This window comes from Carettochelys insculpta, chromosome 1, assembly GCF_033958435.1.
Source record: "Carettochelys insculpta isolate YL-2023 chromosome 1, ASM3395843v1, whole genome shotgun sequence".
NCBI classification, from domain to species: Eukaryota; Metazoa; Chordata; order Testudines; family Carettochelyidae; genus Carettochelys; species Carettochelys insculpta.
This window is the reverse complement of record NC_134137.1, coordinates 289305998-289332821: the sequence shown is the minus strand read 5'-3', so window position 1 is coordinate 289332821 and position 26824 is coordinate 289305998. Positions and strand designations below refer to the sequence as shown.

Genomic DNA, 26824 nt, shown 5'->3' with positions numbered 1-26824 from the left:
TTAGTTGAATGGCAGATCCTCAACTTTGGCCTGGATCTCTTTTGGAATGACCGCTGCCTGGAGCCATAATGATCTTCACATGGTGATTGCTGTAGCTATGGTTCTAGCTGCCATGTCAGCTGAATCCAGTGCCATCTGCAATGATGTCTTTGTCACAGTGTGGCCTTCTTGGACTATAGCTTTTGGGATGGATTGTTTGTCTTCAAGTAGATAAGGTGTCCACTCAGAGAGCTTGGAGTAGTTATCAAAATCATGATCGGCAAGTAAAGCTGAGTAATTGGCTATACACAGTGGTAGGGTAACAGAAGAGTATATCTTTCTGCCAAATTACTACAATCTCTTTATTGGCAATGGTATGTGAGGACCCTGCTCTATGATTGGCAGCATCTACTATTAAGGAGTTAGGTTGCAGATTCTGAAATAAAAAGTCCATGGTCTTAGCTGGGACAAAGTACTTTCTTTCAGTCCACATGCTGGTTGGGGTAGCTGTGGCTGGATTTTTCCAGATGTTGTCTGCTGCCTCCCGGAGAGCTTCATCCAAGGGAAAAGCTACTATTGCTGCAGTAGGAGGATGTAGATTCTTTAAAATGTTATGGTCTTTCTCTGGTAATTTGGTCAGTATGATTTCTTGGGTGACAGCCACTCTTCTGAATATATCTTGAAATTGTTTAAGATCATCTGGAGAAGTTTGATAGATGGGTGAAAGGGCTTCAGTATGGGAGATAGCTGATTTAGCCAGTGGCAAGTCCGCGATTCAGTGTCTATTGGTAGTTGTGAATCATATAATTCCTCTCCTTCAGGGGATGAATGATATTGTCATTAAATGGAACATGGTTCTGAGTAGCTCCTAGCAGGACTAACACAACAACAGGGTGCTGGATGCATTCGCAACCCAGAACTGTGTGAGTCGTATAGGTGGCGACGATGATATTGGTCATGGTGGTAACACAGTGCCTGAGTAATACTTGGTAATGAGTGTATTGAATAAAGGGAATTTCTATAATGAAAATATCTGTTGATTCTAGCAGAATATAGAGATAGTCAATTTCATGAAAGCCATCTATTTCTTGCAGATGACCAGTCTCTGTACAGATCAGTTTTACAGTAGAGAGGTGACCTGTAGCATTGCTGGTGTGTGTCCACACAACATCTGTGAAATGCAGAGCTGAGGGCTGTAGTGGATCATTCCATCAGTGACTGAATTACAGGGCTATGTCTGTTGTTGTCAGCAGGGAGCTTGTTTGTTTTAGCCCGAGCCTTTCTCGGTGTTGCGTGCTCAACAGTTGCCCCAGTGCTGAGGGGGAATACAGCACCACACGATGATCAGGCACCGGTGCCAGTAGAATCTCTACCAGTGCCTACTGCGTGGAGGGTAGGGCAGCTCCCAGTACGTCTGCTGGTGCTGGTCCCAGCCATGGCACTGCTTCAGGAGCAGTCAGTGCTGTGGGGTTTGAAGCCAACTTGGAAGTGTGATGCTGATTTTGAGAAGGCTAACTTTGTGGGCTTCAGCGTGGACTGAATGTCCAAGGTGCCCAGTTTGTGCCCCTATGCTGATCTCTGATCCAGGCATGGGGAATTGTTTTAAAAGGAAATGAGTCTCTAGCAGCGATGGGGGAGTGTCCCTGACAGAAAGACCACTTCCCACTGGTGGCAGCTCCATTTGAGGCTGAAGTACCTTGTCAAACAGAAGCTTTTTAGGTCTGAGATTCCTTTCCTTTTTTCCTCTGGCTGTTAAAGTTTTACAGTCAGAGCAACGATGGGGGGTGTGCAATTCCCCAAGGTAACGGACACAGTCTGAGTGTTCATCAAAAGTCAGCATGGGGTCCCAGCACTTGAGGCATTTTTTACAGTGTCCTGAAGACCGGTTGATTGTTGATCTTTTGTTTCTTCTCTGTTTTAGTTGCTGATAAGCTGTTTTCTTCACTCTCTCTCTTTTTATTTATTTATTTTTTGAAGAAGTTGGCACGTCACGAAACGGACTAGCACAAACAAACTGATGAGGAGGTGGGAGAAGTCTCCACTCCTCTTCGTTTGCTCTCTCTTTTTTAAATTTTTTTAAATTATAGTAGAGTAAATATACATATGAAGAATTAACTAACTAAATCTAATTCTGTCTACAGGTTCTGAGGTGAGAGGAGAGCCGTTACTCTGTGTGCAGCTAAGGGTGGCAAAGAAGCATCTGAGGAGATCGGGGCTGCATGCACTATCCTAGTGGCATGAATGGTGCATGCCAGGGTGGCATGTGTGCAGCCCCACTCAGGGCTGCTATGAAAGATCCCCATGCTGTGGTGCTGAGTGAGCCCAACATCTGCTGTGGAACACCCATGTGGACAGCACTCAAAGAAGAATTTAAAGATCTAAAATGTACAGTTACGATTCCAGCAATGCACCATGGCAAAATGCTGTTCTAATACTGATGTATCACAGCTTTTGTGACAATGCTATATTTTCACTGCTGAAAAAGGAAATTTTTCCCCCTATACTACAGTTGCACCTCTCAGATCTGGCACTCTCTTGTCTGGTAACATCCATGATCTGGCATACGGATAGATGTTCCAGGTTGAGAGAGTATGATGCTGGACCACGGAGCCAGTGCATGGCCAGAAGTTGGATCCCCACCCCATTTGCCCCATAGGGCCAAGGGACAGATCTGGAGTCCCCCTGGCTGCCCTGTGGTAGCTGGGGGAAGGGGCTGGAGCCCCATGGCAGCCCTGGGGAGCCTACACTGGGACTGGAATCCTGAGAGGAGGAGGCTGATGGCTGGGCCACAGCAGCTTCCAGAATGTAGGCTTGTCTGTGGGCAGAAGCCCTGGACCTTCTCTCATCTTGCAAATTCTCTTGTTTGGGACTTGCCAGGTCCCAACCATACCAGACAAGGGAGGTGCAACCTCGACTGTTGCTATCAACGATATTGATATTTTTGAGGTATACTGCAGAATACTGAAGAATTTTAATGAATAAAAGACAACAATATAATAGTTCAGCATTTCAAAAGAGGACAGACTGACTAGTGGTTTCAAAACTGGATTGGGACTCAGGGGATCTCCAATCCATTAAATGACTTGCCTGGGGTTGCAGAGGAATAATCTCTCTGGTTCAGATCCTCTGAAGTATTTAGAAGCTTATCTTCCATTAAAATCAAATGGAAACTAGGGGCGTAAATACCTTTGAGGATTTGGGCCTATGTTTCCCACGTGTAAAATGAGGTTCTATTCTTACACACAGTCCGTCGTGATGTGTACGGTTAGCAGCCTCACGATTGCTGTACCTTTTTGTACTTGTAGTAACATCCTAGAAGCCATTTTACCTTCAGGGATGGTCATCCTACAGCTCACTTTGGCTATACCTACATGGAGCACTAACCTCAAAATAAGACATGCAATTTGCGCTATGCGTATTGCATAACATATTTCAAGTAGATTTCAAAATAGGCTATTTCATCATGTGGTGCTGTTTAAATGGTATCATGTCATGAAATAAAGCTCTATTTCGAGGCATCCCTGTACTCCTCCTGTAATACGGTGTACAAAGATGCCAGAATAGTGTGCTTGTTATCTTGAAAACTGTTTTGTGACAACTGGTGCATTCCTTAGACATGGGCGGCTATATTGGGATACCACCATATTCCAAAATAGCTCCCGCTGTGTAGACATAGCCTTTTGCTAGCATCCTCTCATCACTAAGAAGGGCTGGGGGCAGGTGGCAAGCTTTCAATATAGCTCTAATAATTTGGTGATTATTTTATTAAACAAAAATAATGGTTTAAATGCTCAGCATTCACTTGTACCTCTCCTTAAGGGTGACACAAGAAAGCTTGCTAAATGTCATCAAAAACAATGGTAATTTGCCCAGATTGCTTTATGAGACTAAAGTGGATTTTTACTGTTAGAAGTTTCCCTGATCATTTGGAGTGACTAAGAGGCGTTTCCTGGTCTCCAGATGTCAGATATTTCAGGGCTACCTGTCCTTTGTAGCTTGACATCTAACTACAGTATTTTCCTGTTGTTGTCCCTCCACTCCTGGCTGCCACAGGTCTGGGGGGTGTTTGTGAACTGGTAACAAATAATTGGCACTCTGTGAGGGAAGAGAAATAAAAGTCCTGCAAGCAGGTGGAGAGATTTTATTGATTTCCCTCATGCATTTGTCCATGGGTCATAACGGATATTGCCGAAGCAGGGTTGTTGGCTAATATTGAGGACACTTAAGCTGTGTCTACACGTGCACGCTACTTCGAAGTAGCGGCACTAACTTCGAAATAGCGCCCGTCACGGCTACACGCGCCGGGCGCTATTTCGAAGTTAACTTCGACGTTAGGCGGCGAGACGTCGAAGTCACTAACCTCATGAGGGGGTCGGAATAGCGCCCTACTTCGACGTTCAACGTCGAAGTAGGGACCGTGTAGACGATCCGCGTCCCGCAACGTCGAAATTGCTGGGTCCTCCATGGCGGCCATCAGCTGGGGGGTTGAGAGATAAGAACATAAGAACATAAGAACATAAGAATGGCCATACTGGGTCAGACCAAAGGTCCATCGAGCCCAGCATCGCATCTGCCGACGGTGGCCAATGCCAGGTGCCCCAGAGAAGGAGAACAGAAGACAATGATCAAGTGATTTATCTCCTGCCATCCATCTCCTGCCCTTGTTCTGAAGGCTAGGGCACCATACTTTATCCCTGGCTAATAGCCATTTATGGACCTAACCTGCAAAAATTTATCAAGCTCTTTTTTAAACCCTAATAGAGTCCTGGGCTTCACAGCCTCCTCGGGCAAGGAGTTCCACAGGTTGACTGTGTGCTGTGTGAAGAAAAATTTCCTTTTATTAGTTTTGAACCTACTACCCATCAATTTCATTTGGTGTCCCCTAGTTCTTGTATTATGGGAAAAGGTAAATAATTTTTCTATATTCACTTTCTCCACACCATTCATGATTTTATATACCTCTATCATATTGCCCCTCAGTCGCCTTTTTTCCAAACTGAAAAGTCCCAGTCTCTCTAGCCTCTCCCCATATGGGACCCTTTCCAAGCCCCTAATCATCTTAGTCACCCTTTTATGAACCTTTTCTAATGCCAATATATCTTTTTTGAGGTGAGGAGACCACATCTGCACGCAGTACTTGAGATGTGGGCGTACCATAGTTTTATATACGGGAAGTATGATATCTTTTGTCTTATTATCGATCCCTTTTTTAATAATTCCTAACATCCTATTTGCCTTACTAACTGCCGCTGCACACTGCGTGGATGTCTTCAGAGAATTATCCACTATAACTCCAAGATCCCTTTCCTGATCTGTCGTAGCTAAATTTGACCCCATCATGTAGTACGTGTAATTTGGGTTATTTTTTCCAACATGCATTACCTTACACTTACCCACATTAAATTTCATTTGCCATTTTGCTGCCCAATCACTCAGTTTGCTGAGATCTTTTTGTAGTTCTTCACAATCCCTTTTGGTTTTGACTGTCCTGAACAACTTGGTGTCATCTGCAAACTTTGCCACCTCACTGCTTACCTCATTTTCTAGATCATTGATGAACAAGTTGAACAGGATCGGTCCCAGGACTGACCCCTGGGGAACACCACTAGTTACCCTCCTCCATTGTGAAAATTTACCATTTATTCCCACCCTTTGTTTTCTGTCTTTTAACCAATTCCCGATCCATGAAAGGACCTTTCCTCCTATCCCATGACCACCTAATTTACATAAAAGCCTTTGGTGTGGGACCGTGTCAAAGGCTTTCTGGAAATCTAGGTATATTATGTCCACTGGGTGCCCCTTGTCCGCATGTTTATTAACCCCTTCAAAGAATTCTAATAGATTAGTTAGACACGACTTCCCTCTGCAGAAACCATGCTGACTTTTGCCCAACAATTCGTGCTCTTCTATGTGCCTTGCAATTTTACTCTTTACTAGTGTTTCTACTAATTTGCCTGGTACTGATGTTAAACTTATCGGTCTATAATTGCCAGGATCTCCTCTAGAGCCTTTTTTAAATATTGGTGTTATATTGGCCGTCTTCCAGTCATTTGGTACCAAAGTGGATTTAAAGGATAGCTCTCTCTCCAGCCCCTGCGGGGCTCTATGGTCACCGTGGGCAGCAGCCCTTAGCCCAGGGCTTCTGGCTGCTTCTGTGGCAGCTGGGGATCCATGCTGCAGGCACAGGGTCTGCAACCAGTTGTCAGCTCTGTGTATCTTGTGTTGTTTAGTGCAACTGTGTCTGGGAGGGGCCCTTTAAGGGAGCGGCTTGCTGTTGAGTCCTCCCTGTGACCCTGTCTGCAGCTGTGCCTGGCACCCTTATTTCGATGTGTGCTACTTTGGCGTGTAGACGTACCCTCGCAGCGCCTATTTCGATGTGGTGCCGCGCAACGTCGAAGTTGAACATCGACGTTGCCATCCCTGGAGGACGTGTAGACGTTATTCATCGAAATAGCCTATTTCGATGTTGCTACATCGAAATAAGCTATTTCGATGTTGGCTGCACGTGTAGACGTAGCCTTAAGGTCCTTGTGCAGAAGTATTGGATAGCACTTTTATTTGGGAGCAGGAAGCAATATAATGGAAAATGGTCATGGCTGTGCAGAATTTGGTAGTTTTAGAAATTTTCTATGGGAATAGCTCTTCTTAGGTATAGCTAGACTTATGTGAGAAAATGCTGGTTCATATATGGAATGGAGTGATTGTTTCAGACGTGATCACTTTAAAAGCAGTGTCTGCTTTGCAGTATTTGAAGGAATTTAGGACAGCACAACAAAGCCAAGCTTAAACTGGGAATGACAGGCCTCAGTGACATGACAGGTTTGAGAACTCCTGCCATTAACACACCTATTTCTCTCCACAAAAAGGGAGAAAGAAAGGGGTATCACCACCCTTGCTGTGACTCAGCTGGACACTATTTACTGTTTTTACAATTTATTTTATAGGAGTTCATTTTGAAAAAGTCTGACAGCCAGTGACCTTAAATCCAAACACCCGTTTTCAGTATATTTATTTGTGTGGGTTGTATCAAGCCCAGAGAGGCACTTGACAATCATGTATAATTTAGAATAGAGTGTAGCTGACTTGAAGAATAAAAGAGAAATATGTCCACTGGAAGAAGCTTATTACTCATCATATAGTAGAACAGAAATTAACTCAGTCTCATCAATGTGGTTTTCCTGCAAAGTGTACTAGTGATTTTCCTATCATTTTTTTAATATGCCTCCAGCTGAAGCAAAGTTACTATGTATTCTCATCTTTATATACATATATATATGCACGCACACACACGCGCGTACATACACACACACATGCACGCGTACACACACACACACACACACACTTAAGCTGCGTCTACACGTGCACGCTACTTCGAAGTAGCGGCACCAACTTCGAAATAGCGCCCGTCGTGTCTACACGCGTCGGGCGCTATTTCAAAGTTAACTTCGACGTTAGGCGGCGAGACGTCGAAGTCGCTAACCTCATGAGGAGATAGGAATAGCGCCCTACTTCGACGTTCAACGTCGAAGTAGGGACCGTGTAGACGATCCGCGTCCCGCAACGTCGAAATTGCTGGGTCCTCCATGGCGGCCATCAGCTGGGGGGTTGAGAGATGCTCTCTCTCCAGCCCCTGCGGGGCTCTATGGTCACTGTGGGCAGCAGTCCTTAGCCCAGGGCTTCTGGCTGCTTCTGCGGCAGCTGGGTATCTGTGCTGCAGGCACAGGGTCTGCAACCAGTTGTCAGCTCTGTGTATCTTGTGTTGTTTAGTGCAACTGTGTCTGGGAGGGGCCCTTTAAGGGAGCGGCTGGCTGTTGAGTCCGCCCTGTGACCCTGTCTGCAGCTGTGCCTGGCATCCCTATTTCGATGTGTGCTACTTTGACGTGTAGACGTTCCCTCGCTGCGCCTATTTCGATGTTGGGCTGAGCAACGTCGAAGTTGAACATCGATGTTGCCGGTCCTGGAGGACGTGTAGACGTTATTCATCGAAATAGACTATTTCGATGTCGCAACATCGAAATAAGCTATTTCGATATTGGCTGCACGTGTAGACGTAGCCTTAATATCCAGAAAGGCAACTGACAAGCAGAACCCATTAGGAAGCTAGCCTTGGATGCAAATAGCCTGAGTAAAGTAATTAGGACAGCAGTTACACTTTTCTCCTGTATATGGTAATATTTTTCTATATGTCAATCTTTTTATCAAAATAAAGAAACAGTTTAGAGAACTTAACAATAAATATCTAAAGAAGCTGACATGTTCCGTTTAATTATTTTGAGCATTAGCCGTTCTCAAAAAATACACTCTTATTGGTTTATTCTAGAACTGTGATTTATCTATCCACTTGATTCCTGGATGATTTATTAATGCCTATACTTTAAACAAATTAAGAAGCATAATAGTAAAAAGTTAGGTCTCATGTATATTTTAAATGAGCAAGGATGCATGTGTGTGTGTCTGAGTGAAGGAGCCATCAAAAATATTTCAGTTAAGACGGCTAAACCTTAAAGAAAGACTTTCCTCTCCTCAAGTTAGTCATAACTCTTGAACTTTCTGAACCTCGATTTATTCAATTTAACCATATTGAAGCTAAACCACACTCTTAGTTAAATAATGATAATCAAAATGAGACAATGTTTTCCATATAGATTTAAAGGAGGAGTCCTGTGGCAAATTAAAGTCTGTACCTACTATATACACTATACACTCTCTCTCTCTCTCTCTCTGTGGCTGTCCATCCACAAGCCTGTTTGTTCAAGAACTACTCCTAAATGGTAAGAGGTAGGACCACCAAATTAGGTATGCAGCTTCTTCTTATCATAACTGAAAGCAAGGTCAGGGTTTGGATGTGCCAGGCAAATGGAATGTGTTTGAAATTTGATTATTTTTCATATTTTTCATTTTCAAAGGTTATGGTCTGGTAGAATGGACAGTTATATTACAGAAAGACCAGGGAAGCGGGCATACCATTGATATGAAAGTTGAAGAAATCAGTGGAAGCTCATGCACTTGCCTCACCTGGAGGTCCCCTTCTGCCATGTATGTAGTCAATACTGTACAGTGCAGTGGGGGAAAAAATGGAGCTTGGATGAATGGTCAGCAACACTGTTATTGTTACTACTAATATAATCAATATCAGAGTAGTAGTCCCAACTGGAGCACGGGTGGGGGGTGCTGAAAGTTGGGCAGAAGTAACCGTATGAGCTAGTACCAATGCAACCATAGTTTGCATGTACTGTTTCACTGTTGAAGCCTTGGTACTGAGATCTTCAATGGTAACTACGTTGAACTGCAAAGCCTCCTTAGATCTTAAATGGTATGAGAAGTCATCCTATCAATGAACATTGTTGTTGGGGATCTACCTCTAACCTTCCCCAAGCTATATGCCTTTTGGGCAGAAAGTTTCTTTTGGAACTGAAGTTTTGACTGATGAGGCTTCTAGTGCTGACAGGAGCATTCCTGCAGACAGGCACACACATACAAGAAGTGAGGTGCACCAGGATCTGATGCCAGTCTCAGTCTCATAGACCCGTCCATTAAATACATTTAAAGATGGGCTGCCTTGGAGTACAATATCTTTCTTGAAAAAGACACACATATCATGCATTTGAGTTGGCCCATATAATTCTCTCAAACTAAATGAGCATCTTGTGTCCCAATCTTTAATAATCATAGCAGCCTTTCACTGGAGCACATATTTCAGTCTGTAGAAGTTAGGATTAGCTGTCCCTATATCCTGGTTCCCAGAAATAAAAAAAGATTTTCCCATTGAAAAGGAAACCTTCTCTCTCCTGCCTGATGCAGATCTGTGAGGCGTATGAAAGCTAGTAACAGCTAACTGGAATCTTGTGAGGGGAGAGAAATGAAAGGCCAGCAAGCAAGTGCAGGGGCCTCATGGCCATCTTTCATGGGCTGGTATAAATGTCACAATGGATCATGACCAAGAAGAGTTCATTTAAGATCTAAGCTCAGAAGTACTGGATAGCATTGCTATCTGTATCTGAAGGTGAAGCAGCAATGTTTCCTGTTATGGAAAACCGAGTGACAGAGCTGGGCTGAGCTGAGTTTGGTACTTTTTTGTGAAAATTTTCAGTGGGATTGGTGCTTACAGTTATTTATTAGCATGCCAGTATTTGCTGGTTCATATGTTAAATAAATTAACAAATGAAACAGTCATCAGACAAGTATATTTAATCACTCCTGTTCTTCCAAAAGGAAACCTATTAATAAATTTTGCCAGTGGACAAATAACTGACCTAATTATCTCTTACACTAACTGCTAACTGGGCTGGGCAATACACAAGGAAGACAAAAGACAGCATGGTTACCAAGCACCTCCATCTTGAAACCAGAGGTGTTAAGTCACTTTTTATGTGCTCCATGAGGGGAATGAGGACTCTCAGGACACATGCATAGTCACAATGGATACTTCTGCCCAAAACACCCTGATCTCAGGTGTATGCAACACCATAAATGGAACAAATATAAACATATATAATATGTTATATAAGTATGTATTATAGACACTGTCACTTAAAACAGTACCTTTGCCTTGATTTTGTAATGTTTGTACCACAAAAAAAAAAAAAAAAAAAAAAAGGCTGGTGCAGAAAGTCCTAAATAGTTTCCCTGATTGATTTCCACATTATATTAAGCACAGACATTGTAGTGACATGTTTGACTCTAGCAAATCTTCTATGGCCTTTAAAAAGAAATTCTGCACTTATGGTTCACTCATTTAGATACTTTAAAAATCCTTTCCTCTTTGGAGTTGACTCATGTACCAATACAAAAAAATGAAAATCCTCAGTCATATTCCTTTTGCTTGGAAAGATTCCAGTGAATGATCATTAAGATGATGAGAGCAGTGTAACTGAGTTGCAGAATACACAGACTAGGGAGGAAAAATGGAAAAGACTTGCTCTCCTCCCAAAAGGAGTAATGGTAAAAGTGGACAGAGTTTCAATACAGTGTAAAGATAGATGTGATATTTTTTCAGATGGTCAATAGAATAACTTGGAAAGACTGGAGCTTTGGGTTTTTTTTTTTCTAATATGCTTGACAGGTTTTTGCCAGTTCTTTCTGCTCCAGTCATCTCACATATGCCACACAAATATAACTGATAAGCAGAAAGCTTTTAAAAAGTTATAAACAATCTGGCAAGAGGAAGGACCAAAGGAGCTATTGAAATAAGAATAAGTAGGCAGGATAATTGAACAAGAAAAATATGTATTGAATATAGATTGCATAGAATATTCTAACTAATAATGAAAGTTGTTCAATCATATTCACAACAGAAAAAAGGAAAGAGAAATCTAGTCTACTCATATCAACAGTGGAAAAATTGAGACTTATTATTTCTACTTTTTACCATTTTCCCCTCTCAGGCTCTTTTATGCCTTCACATTTACTAATAGCTGAAGAACCCACCCCCCAAACTTCAATTGTTTTGCTTATGTAGCTTTCCTTCTCAAGGCCCGCACTTCACATTGACAACACTTCTGGCTGAGGAAATTTAGATGAGGCTCCTTCATTAGGCTTGGTCAAACTTTTTCCCCAAATGGCAACAGGGATTGTAGCAGAACAATGCAAGAGAGGTTGGCTATAGACTGAGTAATCTGTCTTTGTAGTGCTCCCATGCCATGACAACCCAGTTACATAGTTATTTTATTTCCAGCTTGACAAGAAGAGCTGCAAGTGAAGGCCAGCCTGAGACAACAAACAGGGAGAAAGTTGAGTATTGTATATTGCTACTAGGAGTATGAAAATACTCAGGAATTGACTTATGTTTGAATTCAATTCTCTTATTGTTTCTTTGTTGAAGTTGAGCGATACCTATATATGTACAACTGAAGTATTTGTTTGAGATTCTTAGATTCTTGTAAGTGTCCATAATTTATTCTTCCCTAGATGTATTTTTTTATTCTATATAGGCTTTATTATTGCCTTCCTAACTGTAGTGAGTACATTCCAGCAGTAAATTGAGCAACATGAAAGGTTAAAGAAAAAAAAAAAACGAAAAAACTTAGCATGCTCAGAAAGGACATGATCAGGACATGATCACAATATTCAAATATATTAAGGACAGTTACAAAGAAATAAGCACTCTACTGTTTTCCATGTCCATAGTAGGAAAAGTAGTAATGGAAGATGTAGGTTAGCTATTGTAAAAAGCTTTCTAATGCTAAGAATAGTAAAGTGTCAGAATAAGCTTTCAAGAGAAGTTGTGTCATCTCCATCATCATAGATTTTTTAAAATAGGTTGGTCAAACAACAATCAGGGAGGAGCTACACTTACTTGGTTCTGTCATAGTGCAGGGCACTGGAGTCAATTTCTTTAGGTGCCTTCTTTAGGACCCACATTTCTGATTATATGCAACCAACTTTTTTCACAGGTGGTTGATTCTCTTATCCTCTTCCCAAGTGGAAGCGTGTACAGTGGAGTGTTTGGTATTGGATGTTTTAAAATATAATACACATAGGCTGCATCTACACTACAGTTCTGTTTCAAAAGAACGTCTTTGAAAGAGAACATCAAAAGATGCTCTTTTGAAACGGAACATCCACACACACCAGTGGGGACTGAAGGTTTGGTCCGTTCTTTCGAAAGGCCCCCAGCACAATTTCAAAAGAGAGCACCTACACATGCCAGGGTGCTCTTTCAAAAGAGCAGGGGCAGGAAGTGCCACGTGCAGGGTTGCATGGCGGATGAGCCCTTCCAGGGCCACTGCCCGCCGTCACCTTAAAGGGCGCCCCCCCCACCATACCTCAGCCTGCACACTCCGAGGGCCAGCAACCCTGTCCTCAGGCAGTGTGAGAGAGAGAGAGAGAGACAGACAGACAGACATCAGAGGTGACATCCTGGACCCCCATGGATCCCAAGCAGCACTCCTCCTCCATCAGTGCTGTGGCCAGCGCCCTGGCCATGGTCCTGGCTGCTGTGCTGCAGTGGCTCCGGGTGGACACCACAATAGCCACTCTCCTGGACACCATTCGCAGGGTGCAACGTCCCCAGCCAGGCCCCTGGGTCATCTGCTGCCTGTAGAGCTTCCCCATAAGCAGCAACTGGTGGGACTGGCTGGTGCTGGAGGACTGAGGCAACGACCGGTGGCTACAGAACTTCAGAATGATCAAGGGGACATTCCTGGAGCTGTGCCACTAGCTCACTCCCGTCCTCCAGCACCGGGACACACACCTGAGGCTGGCACTCCCCTTGCACAAAAGGGTGGCCATTGCCCTATGGAAGCTGGCTACCCCAAACAGTTACCAATCCATCGGCCACCAGTTCAAGGTGGGCAAAACCACCATCGCGGCCATCATCATCCAGGTAATCCGTGCCAGCTCACACCTAGACTGCATGCGGGGGGTGGGAGGGCAGCCTGGCGACAGGCACTGTCGGGAGAAGGGTGGACACCCAGGGACTGTTACACAGTTCAGCTCCCCACAGACTTCATTTAAGTCAGAGATAACAATATAAAGGCATTGACAGGAGTTTACCTTAGTTTTCCTAGAAGAGCTGGGTAATAAAATTATTATGTATTCTATGTGGGAGACGAATAGCTACGTATCACTGATTTTTCATACAGACAAAATAACCTTATTCCAAGTGCTATGTATCTTTTACAATTGTTTTAAAAGTACAGTTAAACATATAAACAAAAATCAGTAACAACCAATGGAACCTTTTAACTAAGATCTCCTTCCTCATCTCTCTCCCTGAAAAGATTAGCTTTGCACCTGCCCTGACTCTTTGGACTCTTTTCTATCATTAATAATTTTTCATTTATATGCATTCATTAGATGAATTCAAAAACAAAATGTAGCTGAGCTATTGCCCATTCCACATCCCAGATGGAATCTGACTATTTTTGAAGTGAATGAACACACCAAGTCCTTAACCAAAAATCTCCTAGCAGATGAAGAAAAAAAGTGGTGAAGGACCAATCTGATTGCCCACTTCTTCCACCCTATACCTGCTGTAATACAGCATGATTTTTTCAGGCCATGCTAACTGGAGGCTTTTAAACTGTAAATGCCATGTGCCTTTCCCTCACCTTTTATTCCCAATGCTAGTCTATACACTATCAAAACAAAAAGTGCTGCTTGACTGCTTTTCCTTTTATTCCCAAGAACTCTCAACATCTCCATTTCCCTTTCCCCACTCCACTCCATCCCATCCCACCCCCCAGGAGCCACCTAGTTCAAGGAGTTAAACTGCGCCTGATAATAGCAGATAGGTCTCGTGTGGGTCTTTATAGTCAAAATAGACGCTGTAAATGAAGTCCTCAATTGAAACTTTAAAGGGCGCGACCCATAGTCTATGCAGACTGAAGGATGCCTCCTGCTACTATGGAGATACGCTTCCTAAAGCAGGCAGGTATTCCTCCTCAAAGAGAGGCAACGGCTCTCCACCGTGCTTCTTTTGTGAAAAAAAAGAAGAGCCAGTACTCAGCCAGTTCCTGCCCCACTAGCCAATCCCACGGCTGGGACTGCTGAGGTTCTGGTACACACTACCAGCAAGTACCAGCACACACACAAAAAAGCACTTGCTTTGTTACATGCCTTTTAAAGGCTCTTTTGTAAGGATGGCCAGAAATGGGAGAGATACTTCTAGACTCTCCTTCTATGGGCTTCATGCTTCCTCCATTCCTAACCCCCTCACTTGTGCATAGCCGTGTAAGGTAGGGACACAGTGCAGACCATAGGAATGGAGAAAGTGGGATATCTTTGAACGTGTGACAGTAATACTTAAGAAATGGAAGTTCATAAACTTATTATTGCCTTCAGATCCTCCAATTGGGTAAGAATTTCTTTTTGGCAAAGCAGTAGATTATTATTTCCAATGTCAATATTAAATCTAATTTTACAAAGAACAATGTCAGGCAAAGCTCAGGCTGGTAAAATACTAAAAGATTCCGGGAGCACATCTTATAAGAGTTCTCATAAATGAAGAAGAGATAGCTCATTTGGAACCGCTAGATTCAATTCCTAAGGCAATAATATGAAGTCTTTGGAGGAGCATTTTGCAGTATTGGTATTCAGGAGTAGGTTTTAATTTAAAAGTAACTTTGCTTGGGTCTATAAGTCCCATATTCTTATGTGTCAAAGGAATTATCAGTATCTTATATTAAAAATCTGGAAATAAATGTAGAACTATAGCCTTCACAAAATCCCCCTATAGTTCTCAGATTAAAAGGAAATGTACCATGATGAAAACATACTGCACAATCATCTATATTAAAAGAAAGGTACTGCTTACATTTAGTCCATAACATTACACTCTATCCTACATAGAATAAACATCCTATGTAAAGTTAAAGCAAATACTCAAGATAAAAGCATTGAACAAGAAATGTGGAACATCAGACATTTTCAGAAATTCATTATCCAATTCTAATCAACTTTGTATTTCCTCTCTCTGATTTCCTGCTTTCAAGAACTCAAGACATGCATCATTGCAGTTGTATAAAATAAATTTCTGATCATTAGGAAGAATTTATAGTATGGCAGTGATAAACCATTGCTGCCACTAATAACTGAAATGTACCACTAAAGAGAATGATTTTCTGCTGAGCTTGAATAGAATTGCTATATTCATGAGTACACATATACACTTGGTTTGATTAAAATATGTCTTGTTTTCAAAAATGAAGATTTAAGCTTGTCCTTATCTTCAGGAGAGAAGACAAGGAATCATGATTGCCAGAAAGTGTCTACTTACTTAAATTTTCACTGGACTGGCTTTCTCATTCTTTGAATATTGTATAAAAGCTTGGTGTGAGCAGACATTTGTTCAGTAATGTATATAAGAGGTTAAACATTTATTTTATCTGCCTATAATATTAGACAGATGGATTTTTTCCAAAATTTTGCTATCTAAGAAAACTAACAGCAACACATTCTGTATCTTTCAGATTTTGTGAAAGAAAGGATACTCAGAAGATTTTAATAGACTCTGTTTGATTAAGACGGATTTGTCAGAGGAATAAGAGATACTGGGGAAGGTAGCAACAATCATTAGATCTGTCACATGTAGTCTGCCTACACATCATAAATTCCTGCTGATGCTTGTTCCATAATCCTGTAAAAGCAGGATTAAATATCTATTTGACTTTTATACCTCAGCAACCCCCTTCACCTCAATCTACATAGAAAAAGCTACATTTCACTTACCGTAGCAGGGTGAGTGATTAAAAGAACAGAGGTCTGATTTTTCCTTGGTTATTCTGAATAACTGACATTTTTTACATAGATGGCATTTGTAGAGAAATTCTGAGTGGAAAAAAATAACTCGCAAAATAAACCGTTATAAAAATGGTTCTTTCAATTTAAAGTGGAGTTGGATATCATTATTGATTGTCATAAAAACTTTGGGTTTACGGAAAGGTTAATTAGGCCTCAAAGGCTATTTTCTTACGGAACATATTCTTTTTTATGACTTGCTAATTAGATATTAGTGTTTTGTTAAAGATCTGTTATTTTTAGAGGATGGTATTGAGGTATTCAATGGTTCTATTGAGCCCACAGTTGCCAGAAGGTATATGTAAGGGTGGAGAGTTCAGCCATGGACTGATGAGGTCACCCTCAAGGAAAGGCAGGAAGTGTTTGCATTGAGCCACTATTGGCATTCTGTCAGAGTGGGCAACTGTTAGTTGCAGCTGGGGTAGCTGACTGAGCAGACTGCCCACATGACAACTGACGCAAAAGCTAGCAGCCCTAGGATGTTCTGTTTTGTGAGATGTTTATGATATTCTGAATTCTTAAAGCCCCAGCTGATGGAATCACAAGAATGCAAGAGAATCTCAGCTTTCATTTAGTTAAGGTTAAACTTCTAGGTTTTAGGGGTATGGGAAAATCCTTGAGAACAAAGCTAGAAAGCAAATAAAACATCATTTTAAAAAAAGTATTATGTTTAAACCAGGGTTGTAAAGTTTTGAGACTAGAGCCATGAATCTTGAGTGCTTGGAGGTTTTCTGTAAAGTGGAGTTGGGAATTTTTTTGTCGAAAGTATTTTTTTGTTTGTCAGTGCTGATTCAAAACCAAAAACTTTTAATGGAAACGTAAACAGTTTTAAAACACAGGAAAAATTTCAGGTCTAGGAAGGAATTTTCAGTCAGCGAAAGGGAGAAAAAGCCCTCCAAAAGCTTCAGACACTTTTGGGGGCGGTCTAAATTCCTGCTCTGAACCAGGAAGAGCAGCAACCTCCCACAGGGCTTCTAACATCCCAGGCGAGTTCTCTAACTACTGGAATACTGGCTATTCTGGGCCAGGCTTGTCAGTCTCTCCACTTTTTCCACACACACAAATTAGAATGAAACAGACATTTTGATATCTAATGAAAATAAATGTCTGAATCTTAAATAGCAGGTCACATTAGATGGTTACATTGATCCCTTCTGGCTGTGGAGAATGTATTTATTTTTTATTAAATGGAATGCTTGTTTTCTTGCCAACTCTAGTTTTCAGTACTGATATCTCTCACAAATGTGATAAATGTCCTTTGCCTGCGCTATGCAGTTCTACCTGACATTGTCTGTACTGCAGTGCAAACCCTTTTATTTGAGGGGAAGAGTGTGGGGATCTGCTGCTGTCAGAGAACCTGTACTTTGTATTACACCTTCTTCAGTTAGCTTAATCAAAGGCTAAATGTAGCCTGGTCCGTGGGTGTATAAGTCTTCTTTTTAAATAGAACAAGAAATAGAAAGATGTTGATAGACAGGTAAAAAAAAACATTAAAATGAGAGAACACATTTGCATTGGTATAACGAAATGTGTTTTTCTGTCTGACCATCAAGTTTTTTTTTCTTGTGTTGCACCAATCTAGATGTGCCATACACTAAATCAAAAGCTTATAACCTGTAGTTATAAAACGATCAACTGGAGACCAAATGGCCCTATTAAGAATTCAGGTAAATTCACCAAAGGGTAAGTTTCCTTAGCAAACACATAAATTTTAGGCCACTGGTGTTCAGCAAGTGGAGTTTGATTGAATTTCTCATTGCATTTGTTAGCGGAAACAGACAAAATTTCATTTTCTTCACTATTGCTATGAACTGAGAACAACAACTTCTTAAATTAGTTCTGAAGTAGAAAAAGACAACAATTACCAAACATTGGACATGGAAATGCATTGGTATGACTTGATGTGCATAATAAACTACAAGTGGCACATGATTGCATCCTGTAGTATCATGGACCTTCAGCTACACGAGTTATGTTAGTTTTGCATAATAGGATAATACTGTTTAGAAATACAATGTGCATTCTCAAAACTAAATGATCAAAATACTGTTTTGCTTTGACATCTTGCAGCTATTTTTCCTCTAGAAGTCATTTTTTATTATTTAATATAGACAATGTTACATATTATATTCTGCAGTCTGATATATTTAACTAAACCAAAATATATTTTAACATATGGATTTCTATAAAAGCTAGTGACATGAAATGGAATCTAAAATCCTTAGTGATTTAAACTATGTATATCCACAGAGGTAGATGCATGTCTAAAACAAATATGCTTATAAAAATAGATCTATAATACTCAGCTACAGTAAGACTTTACAATAAGTGTTTCCAATTAATAGGGCATATAGATCATGAACCAGAAAGACATTCCCAGCACATTTGAATTTTCAGGTATGGTTCTCTTTTTGGTCAATGCAAACTAAAATAAATTTCAGTTTAACTAAAAGTGTTCCCGATATAAGAATTTATGTAAGAAAATATTTAAAATCATACTATGAGTTCCTAAAGGGTGGTGATGGGTGTTTTGCCATGTATAAAACACAAAATATGCTTTTAGTTATATTGTTAAACTAGACTGTCAGTATCCATTACCTTAGTAGCCACAGAATAGGTGCAAGACCAAGATAATTACTCATGAGGTACACTTTCAAGACAGGGTAATACCTGTACATTTTAGGTTCATTTATTTAATTTAAAGCAAGATTTCAACCTCTTTATTTTGTATGAAAAATAGTGTAATTTATTGTACAATAAATAAGCAGTCCTGTTGCACCTTACAAACTAACACATAATGAGCTTACATGGGTAAGACCCTCTTTGTCAGATTTTGAGATGAGTCCAGTCTGAAAATCTGAAGAAGTGGGTCTTACCCATGAAAGCTCATGATCTAATAAATAAATGTGTTAGTCTTTAAGGTGCTACAGAACTGCTTGGTTTTGTGAAGCTACAGACAAACACGGCGAGCCCTCTGAAACTATTTATCTTACAATCTATGAGTAAAAATTCAGCGGCTGGGGGATTTTCAACTGACTCTTTACTTCTTTTATGAGTTAACTGAAACTGATTTAAAAGTGGGATGCTTAATAAATGGCCTATATCTGATATTTTTTACCCATTTACTAACAAGTATCTGGCTTCTTATTTTTCAAACTTTCCATATTATTACATCTCATTCCCAACTATCACTGAATGTACATTTGAATGAATTAAGTTGTGATTAAGCAAAGTTATTATTGATTGCTCCTATCCTTTCCATTACACTAACAATATTTCCAGTATAACAGCCTTAATCACCGCCTCAGGAACATGAGCAAATATTTAGGACTGATATGTGTTTATGGGGGAAGCATGAGCTCTCAATTAGGATTTTGCAAGGAAGATTAATGTGCTGCCTGTAGCATGATTCCTTATCAGTTAAGAGCAGAAGGAAGTTCCTTGTGATAATGCAGGGTCTGTCACTATCAGTGTAAATGTGCTCTGCAGGCATTAGGGTGCAGTTAAAAAGCATCCCATAACTTGGCATTTCCCTGCTTCTTAGAGTTTTGCATTGGGACCCAGAGTGATCTGATACTTAACCAACCCCAATCCCTTTTAAATAGTTTTTGTTTATAGGATAACATTATGTGCAAGAAGCCTCTCTCCAAAATATTTAAAATAGAATAAAATATTAGTCTACTGCAGTGGTAGAAACTGGAAATTTATCTTCCCTTCACCCTCTGTACTGAGGCAAATTTGTCATTTCTAATTCAATTTATTTTCCTGTAACCTAAAGTTCATGTTGTGGAACCAGGGTATTCCAATTCAAACAGAAATTGTAAACTTCAAATATATATCCCACACATATAATACTAATGCTTCATGAATTTATGTAAAAAGAATCAAGACATTAAAACACAAAATTCAGAAGAAGGTAATATATTTTAATTATGATGGCAGGGTTTTGTGAAATCACTTGTAGGGTTGCATGAGAAGTGACAGACAGATTTGCTCTTTTACAGTAAAACTATTTCCCCCACCAGAGAAGCCTAGAAGTTGCACTACTCTTGTTTGGAAAAATATCATAGCAGAATTTGGCAATATTTGTTTTGTTAAAATTATATAGAATGTTATCCAGTTAAACTCTTTTCTCATGAAAATCTTTTCAAGTGCAAAACTGAAATCTTGTGCCACTGATTTAATAACCAATGTTTTTGTTTTCCCCAGCTTGATAAAAAAATGTACTTTATTTGTTTTATTACCTGAAAGTTCATTCTCTTCAATTGATCCAATGGAAAAGTTGGCTGGGCTGATTGAAGGACTGGAAGTAAAGCTTGCATATCCAATGGATGAGTTGATTTCAAAATAATCTTGCCTCTGATTTAGTCGGTGAAATTCTAGAGCAGTCACTATTGATGTTCTCTGCTTGGGCTGAAAAAATAGAATTCAAATTGTAATTAGTAACTCCAGCAGTAATTCCAGCCTTTACATTAGTTTTTCCCTTCTTTATTATGTGACATTCACCCCTACATACTTGGAGTTCATCTCTTTCTAAAAATTTTATTTAGCCAAAGACAAGACAAGCTGTGTTGACTTGTGTTCAACTTTTTCTCCACAATCTGAGCAACAGTTTTGCACACTCATCACCTTAACCACAGACTACATTTTTTACCTAGAAAGATAACAGGGTTCTACAGATTTATTTACATTAATTGTAATCCTCTTTTAAAACATAGAGGCACTCCTTTCAGCAGCTGGTTCTGAACTTTTGCTCTTCTCACTATATATCTGGAAAAACATTTAGATTTCTCTCTCTCTGGTGTCTAAATAATGAAAGTAACAAACCAGGGATGATAGTAGATACAGTTCATTCATCGGGGTCAGGCATCCTCCCCACCAATGTTTTATTATACAGGCAAGACTCTTAAATTTGGCTATAGGCAAGGCTGATCTTAACTGGCCAAAGATTGTCAAAGATCTACAAGCTTTTTAATAACTAAAGGGACATTGTTAGCTTAAATACGAAATGTTGGAAACATATTCCCTCACCTATTTTCATAATATTCAAGATGATTAAAACTGAAACTACAAAAACGGAGGTGGAACTTTGGTTAGCCTCTCAGCATACCATGTGTGCAGATCATCTGAAGCGAAAAGAATCTGCTCCAAGTCAGGTCCAATAGCAAATGATTACTCCTACAATCAATGGGCTCCTCCTGGGGACCCACAGCTACTCACATCCCTTCCTCAAAACAAGATGTTTAAGTCCAATCTAGTCCAATGAAGTAATTTTCACTTCTGTTTGTGGTCCATTTCATTTTGGGTTTATTAATATTGAGATGTTCATTACAAATTCAAAAAATAATGTATTTTTGCTGTTTTTATTAAAATGTGAAAAAAATCTTAAACATCATTTCGTTCCCATTCTGTAAAAGTTTTTTGTTCATTAGCTAAATTTTGGGCATAATATAAAATGGCTGTGGACATTTAAAACTGAAAAAGGTTTGTAAGTAAAGACAGGAACCCAGTTGGTACTTGTTTGCAGTCTGTTGAGACAAATTAACTTGTTTAATAATCCAAAAAATAGTTTATGCCTCGTAAGGCTTATTCCTATGTCCAGTAATTGCAGTGAAAAATTTCATGAGGGTGAGGGGAGCAGACTCCAGCATCAGATTGGTTTGGGTAAGAGTTACTGATGCAGATCTTAGTCAAACTACTTCTCCAATCTGGCTCAAAATACTAATATATGCTAACAAAAGCACATAATTTATTTTTGCTGAAATTAAATTCATCAGTGAAGTAATTATGTTTAAAAGGGACATATTGCAAGGTTTCACACCTATTAGATAAACGTTCTTGCCTCAGATCCAACTGTGGACCTTAGGACAGGTCAGTCTCTGCTTTTGAGAGAAGCTGGTGTCACAGCTTTGTGTGTGATATAATAGGTTTATACACATCACTCTAGTTATTCTTAAAGTGAGACAGGCCCAGTCACACACAGGTAACTATGGACTCTGACTCAAACATCCTAAGCAGCCATCTCCATTTTTTTCTTCCAAGCCTCTTCTTATCCTTCCAGCTGACATGGAACCTTCCCTTCCAAGCAGTCCTGTATCACTTACCAGGCAGAACAGTAGCTGACCGTTCACCACGTTGCCCCTGGTTAGCCTATTACTGCTCAGCTGATTTATTATATATTAGTCTAGAATGATATATGCTACTGGGACTTTTTTTTAAAGATTCTGTGAAAACCTCATGCACAAATGCCCACATTTTGAAAAAGCTATTACATTAATTTCAAAGGAATGGATGCATGCATGTTTGTGTTTTGCTCAGCTAAGTCTCTGGGACTTAGCTGATAGGAAGTCATCTCTTCCTGATCCTAATATTTGCCCTCCTCCTAAATTCCCCATGTACTGATCCTAAGTTCCCATAGTGATTAATCCCAGCTAGCAAAGCAAGAGTATGAGAAAAGGGAGAGAGGTATATTACAGTAGGCAAGAGGGGTTCCTTTTTGGTCACATGTTATAAAAAGGTTGGTGGGGTGGGACACTGCAGGTGATGCTTTCCTGTTTTAGGGAATACTTCTTGCTGCTTTAAATGACTATTTAACAATAAATGTGATTATTTTCATACAACAATCGAACCTGCAGCTGGGTGGTATTGTAGCTACATACTCAGTTGTCTCTCTAAATGCTTTCACCCTACTGTGGCAAAGATGCCTAAGCACTTAGCTAGGAGGCTTTCAGTGCAGCTGCACAAAGGGCTGATTGTCAGGAATCATCCTCTAATCTTCCTGTGCATGCAGAATTTGGGATTGCAAGCCCACCTATTGTACTAAACCAGAAATTGGCAACCAAAATACCAAGAAGAACCATTTTTCCCAATTTGATAAAAAACTCAATACTTCAAAAGCCGCAATACACTTGAACATGATAGTCCTTAATAAATAACATCAAACCATACTTTTGGTAGCTGTATGTGTGCTGTACTTAAAATACAATGATTTGTAATGTGAAACACATTTACTGCAGGACTTCACAAATTTTTTATGTATTCTATTTCCTCACAATTTACATGTGCTTGTTTGTCCCATTGTGTTCCTGACTTTCACTCCCGAAACTTTTCTCTCTCTGGAGCATGCTAGGGGGACGTATCCAGTGTTTTGAAATAACATATTGTTTGCTGTTTAGACAGGAGCTGTTCACTTTTGTGCTTTTAGACGTTCACCACTTATCGGAAACAATCAGGGGGTTTTTTTGGTTTTTGTTTTATACTTTGGAATTACAGTATCAGGAGCTACAAAGAAGGCCTAAAAGAGCCACATGTGGCTCCAGAGCAGGTAACATTCCTACTCTGTTTTGAATATAATCTACTTACACACACTGCTCAAATTTACCCTCTCTCTGGGGCCTGGCATAATTAATTAAACCAATAAAATCTAAATCTAATAGAAAGATTTCTTTCTCATCTCAGAGTTCTTCTCAAGGATCTTCTGTATCTTACCCTTTGTGCCAGAGAGGCAAACAGTCTAATTCTCTTATATATGGATTGGAGATAACAAGAACTGGCAGCACACATACAGCAATTAGTATAGTTATGCAGGATTTTGGCTCCTGAACATTAGTGTCAAAATAGAGGATTCTTATGCAGGCTTCTAGAAAATGTAGTAAGAGCTACCTAAATTTTTCTTTATGAGAAAACTGATGGCCAACAAGCTCCTTTGTAATACTCCTCTGCAGGAGCTTCAAGTCAAAATGTTGATGTAATGAAGCTGAATAACAAATAACAGAGGAAAGGCTGAATAACAAAGTACATAGGCTGAGTGAACTAGAGTATATTGTTAAGAAAAAACATCATTTATAGATTGCCTGTGGTGGAGAAACATTGAAAGTTAGCATTAAAATGCTTGAAATAGAACAGCATTTAAGTATTGCTTTTCATATGTACAGTATTATGTCACAACCTTGATAAGACATCAGTTCAAAATGAAACAAGGTCATTACAAGTCAATTTTCTGTAACTATTTGACCCAAAACATTTTATATGGTAAAAATAGCAACATGGAACAACTACAATGTAGATATCTGACTTGGTTCTCTGTCCTCTATGTAGAGCCATCTATAGGTTTATAATCTATTGGAAGAGAAAAGTATTAGACATAATGGTTTCTCAACTCACCTATTTAAATCGTAGTCTCATATTTCATTACATTATAAAAAGATGTAAAATGCAAAGCAGTAGATTGTAAGCCTTGCATTTAAGCCTTGCATTTAAGTACAAGTAAGACATCATAAAATGGAATGAAGCCTGTTGTTCTCCCAGAGACCTGGAACAACACAGACAGTGGCAGTTTGCACCTCTGCCTTCCTCTGAACCTTAACTTTGACCTGGAGGGTTCACCAAGCCTATTTCATTCTCAGCCTGCTTACTGAGATTAGCAGCAACAAAGGTAACTACTATGTATTAATTGCTCATTTATTTATGAGGATCTGAACTGAGAGCATCAAATAGCCATGAGATAGCAACTACTGAACTGGGTTTGATTCAGACTAGTAATCTGGAGCTGGAAAGACTTGATTGTTCCATGACAAATCTCCCAAGACAACTAGTTCTTCAAACATCAAAATAAATGAACAAGAAGAAGAAACACTTTTTTTCGTATCTGCATTAATTTTATGGCAATAGATATCAGATTTTCAAAGCCACCTCTCAAATTACAAATACAACTAAAATTAAAGAAAAAAGCAAGCATCCTTCAACATTCATACTGATAATTTTGGCTTTTCTATACCTCCTAATGTCTTAATTCAAAGCAGCACGCAGTAATTACATTGTATTTAGAAGCAAATTATGTCCCAAGGAGCTACAAGAGAGACCTCATAACACCATGAGAATTTAAAAAATGAAAGGATAAATGTTTGCTTTGCTTTAACCAAAAATTATGTACTACAAAGACAATAAATTTTATAACTAAGTTATTTAATTTATTGCCAATCAAATAAAAATCCTAGTGACTTCTGTTTTAACAAAAAGGATTTGGGACCGTGTAGACGATCCGCATCCCGCAACGTCGAAATTGCCGGGTCCTCCATGGCGGCCATCAGCTGGGGGGTTGAGAGATGCTCTCTCTCCAGCCCCTGCGGGGCTCTATGGTCACCGTGGGCAGCAGCCCTTAGCCCAGGGCTTCTGGCTGCTGCTGCGGCAGCTGGGGATCCATGCTGCAGGCACAGGGTCTGCAACCAGTTGTCGGCTCTGTGTATCTTGTGTTGTTTAGTGCAACTGTGTCTGGGAGGGGCCCTTTAGGGGAGCGGCTTGCTGTTGAGTCCACCCTGTGACTGTGTCTGCAGCTGTGCCTGGCACCCTTATTTCGATGTGTGCTACTTTGGCGTGTAGACGTACCCTCGCAGCGCCTATTTCGATGTGGTGCCGCGCAACGTCGAAGTTGAACATCGACGTTGCCAGCCCTGGAGGACGTGTAGACGTTATTCATCGAAATAGCCTATTTCGATGTTGCTATGTCGAAATAGGCTATTTCGATGTTGGCTTCACGTGTAGATGTAGCCCTTCAGTCCTCAGGCTCGCCTGAGAGTGTGTTAACATACTTTGATGGGCATCACAGCATTACTGACACACTCAAAATGGCACAGATGTCATTGTCCATTTGTGTATTTCTCTGTGCATTGTGTATCCATAGTGCTTTCTGTTCTTGTTCATTCACAGTGCCTTTTCTGTTTGTTATTCTAGTCCTTCTTCCTGACCTCTCTGCTAGATGACATCATCAAATGTAAGAAATCAGCTGTTCTCTTCTCCGCTCCTCCCCTGTTTCATCTCAGACTACCAGTTTGCTTGACATGAATGTCTGGGAATGAAGGAGGGTTCGTATGGTGCGTCTCTCCTTGGGCCCCAGTTTTCATTTCTTAATTTCAAGCAGCTGCAATGAGTTCTGAGGTAGGATACCTATTTGTAGCTCTCCCATTGTTAAGAAATCAATTACCTCCAGATTCAGTGCCTGGCAGTCCAACTCAGCTGGGGCCAATAAACTGACTGTACTCCCCAGTTGTTCAGATGAGTTAACCAATCATCACTTAAACCCTACGTCTACGTCTACACGTGCAGCCAACATCGAAATAGCTTATTTCGATGTTGCGACATCGAAATAGTCTATTTCGATGAATAACGTCTACACGTCCTCCAGGGCCGGCAACGTCGATGTTCAACTTCGACGTTGCTCAGCCCAACATCGAAATAGGCGCAGCGAGGGAATGTCTACACGTCAAAGTAGCACACATCGAAATAGGGATGCCAGGCACAGCTGCAGACAGGGTCACAGGGCGGACTCAACAGCAAGCCGCTCCCTTAAAGGGCCCCTCCCAGACACAGTTGCACTAAACAACACAAGATACACAGAGCTGACAACTGGTTGCAGACCCTGTGCCTGCAGCATAGATCCCCAGCTGCCGCAGAAGCAGCCAGAAGCCCTGGGCTAAGGGCTGCTGCCCACGGTGACCATAGAGCCCCGCAGGGGCTGGAGAGAGAGCATCTCTCAACCCCGCAGCTGATGGCCGCCATGGAGGACCCGGCAATTTTGACGTTGCGGGACGCGGATCGTCTGCACGGTCCC

General features: G+C 40.6%; 1 protein-coding gene across 9 annotated transcripts in view; it reads right to left on the bottom strand.

Annotated features, from left to right (window-relative positions):
• Nucleotides 1-26824, bottom strand: part of ANKS1B (ankyrin repeat and sterile alpha motif domain containing 1B) — a 908578-nt gene that overhangs the window by 481868 nt on the left and 399886 nt on the right. For 4 of the 9 annotated variants that reach the window (XM_075011325.1, XM_075011335.1, XM_075011344.1 and 1 more), the window contains exons 12-13: nucleotides 20463-20631; nucleotides 157-164 (exon numbers count right to left, since the gene is read on the bottom strand). In XM_075011325.1, coding sequence (XP_074867426.1) covers nucleotides 157-164; nucleotides 20463-20631 — 177 coding nt within the window. Of the gene's footprint in view, nucleotides 1-156; nucleotides 165-2726; nucleotides 2761-20445; nucleotides 20632-26824 lie in introns of all 9 variants that reach the window. The other 5 variants (XM_075011319.1, XM_075011372.1, XM_075011380.1 and 2 more) reach the window with 2 other exon arrangements.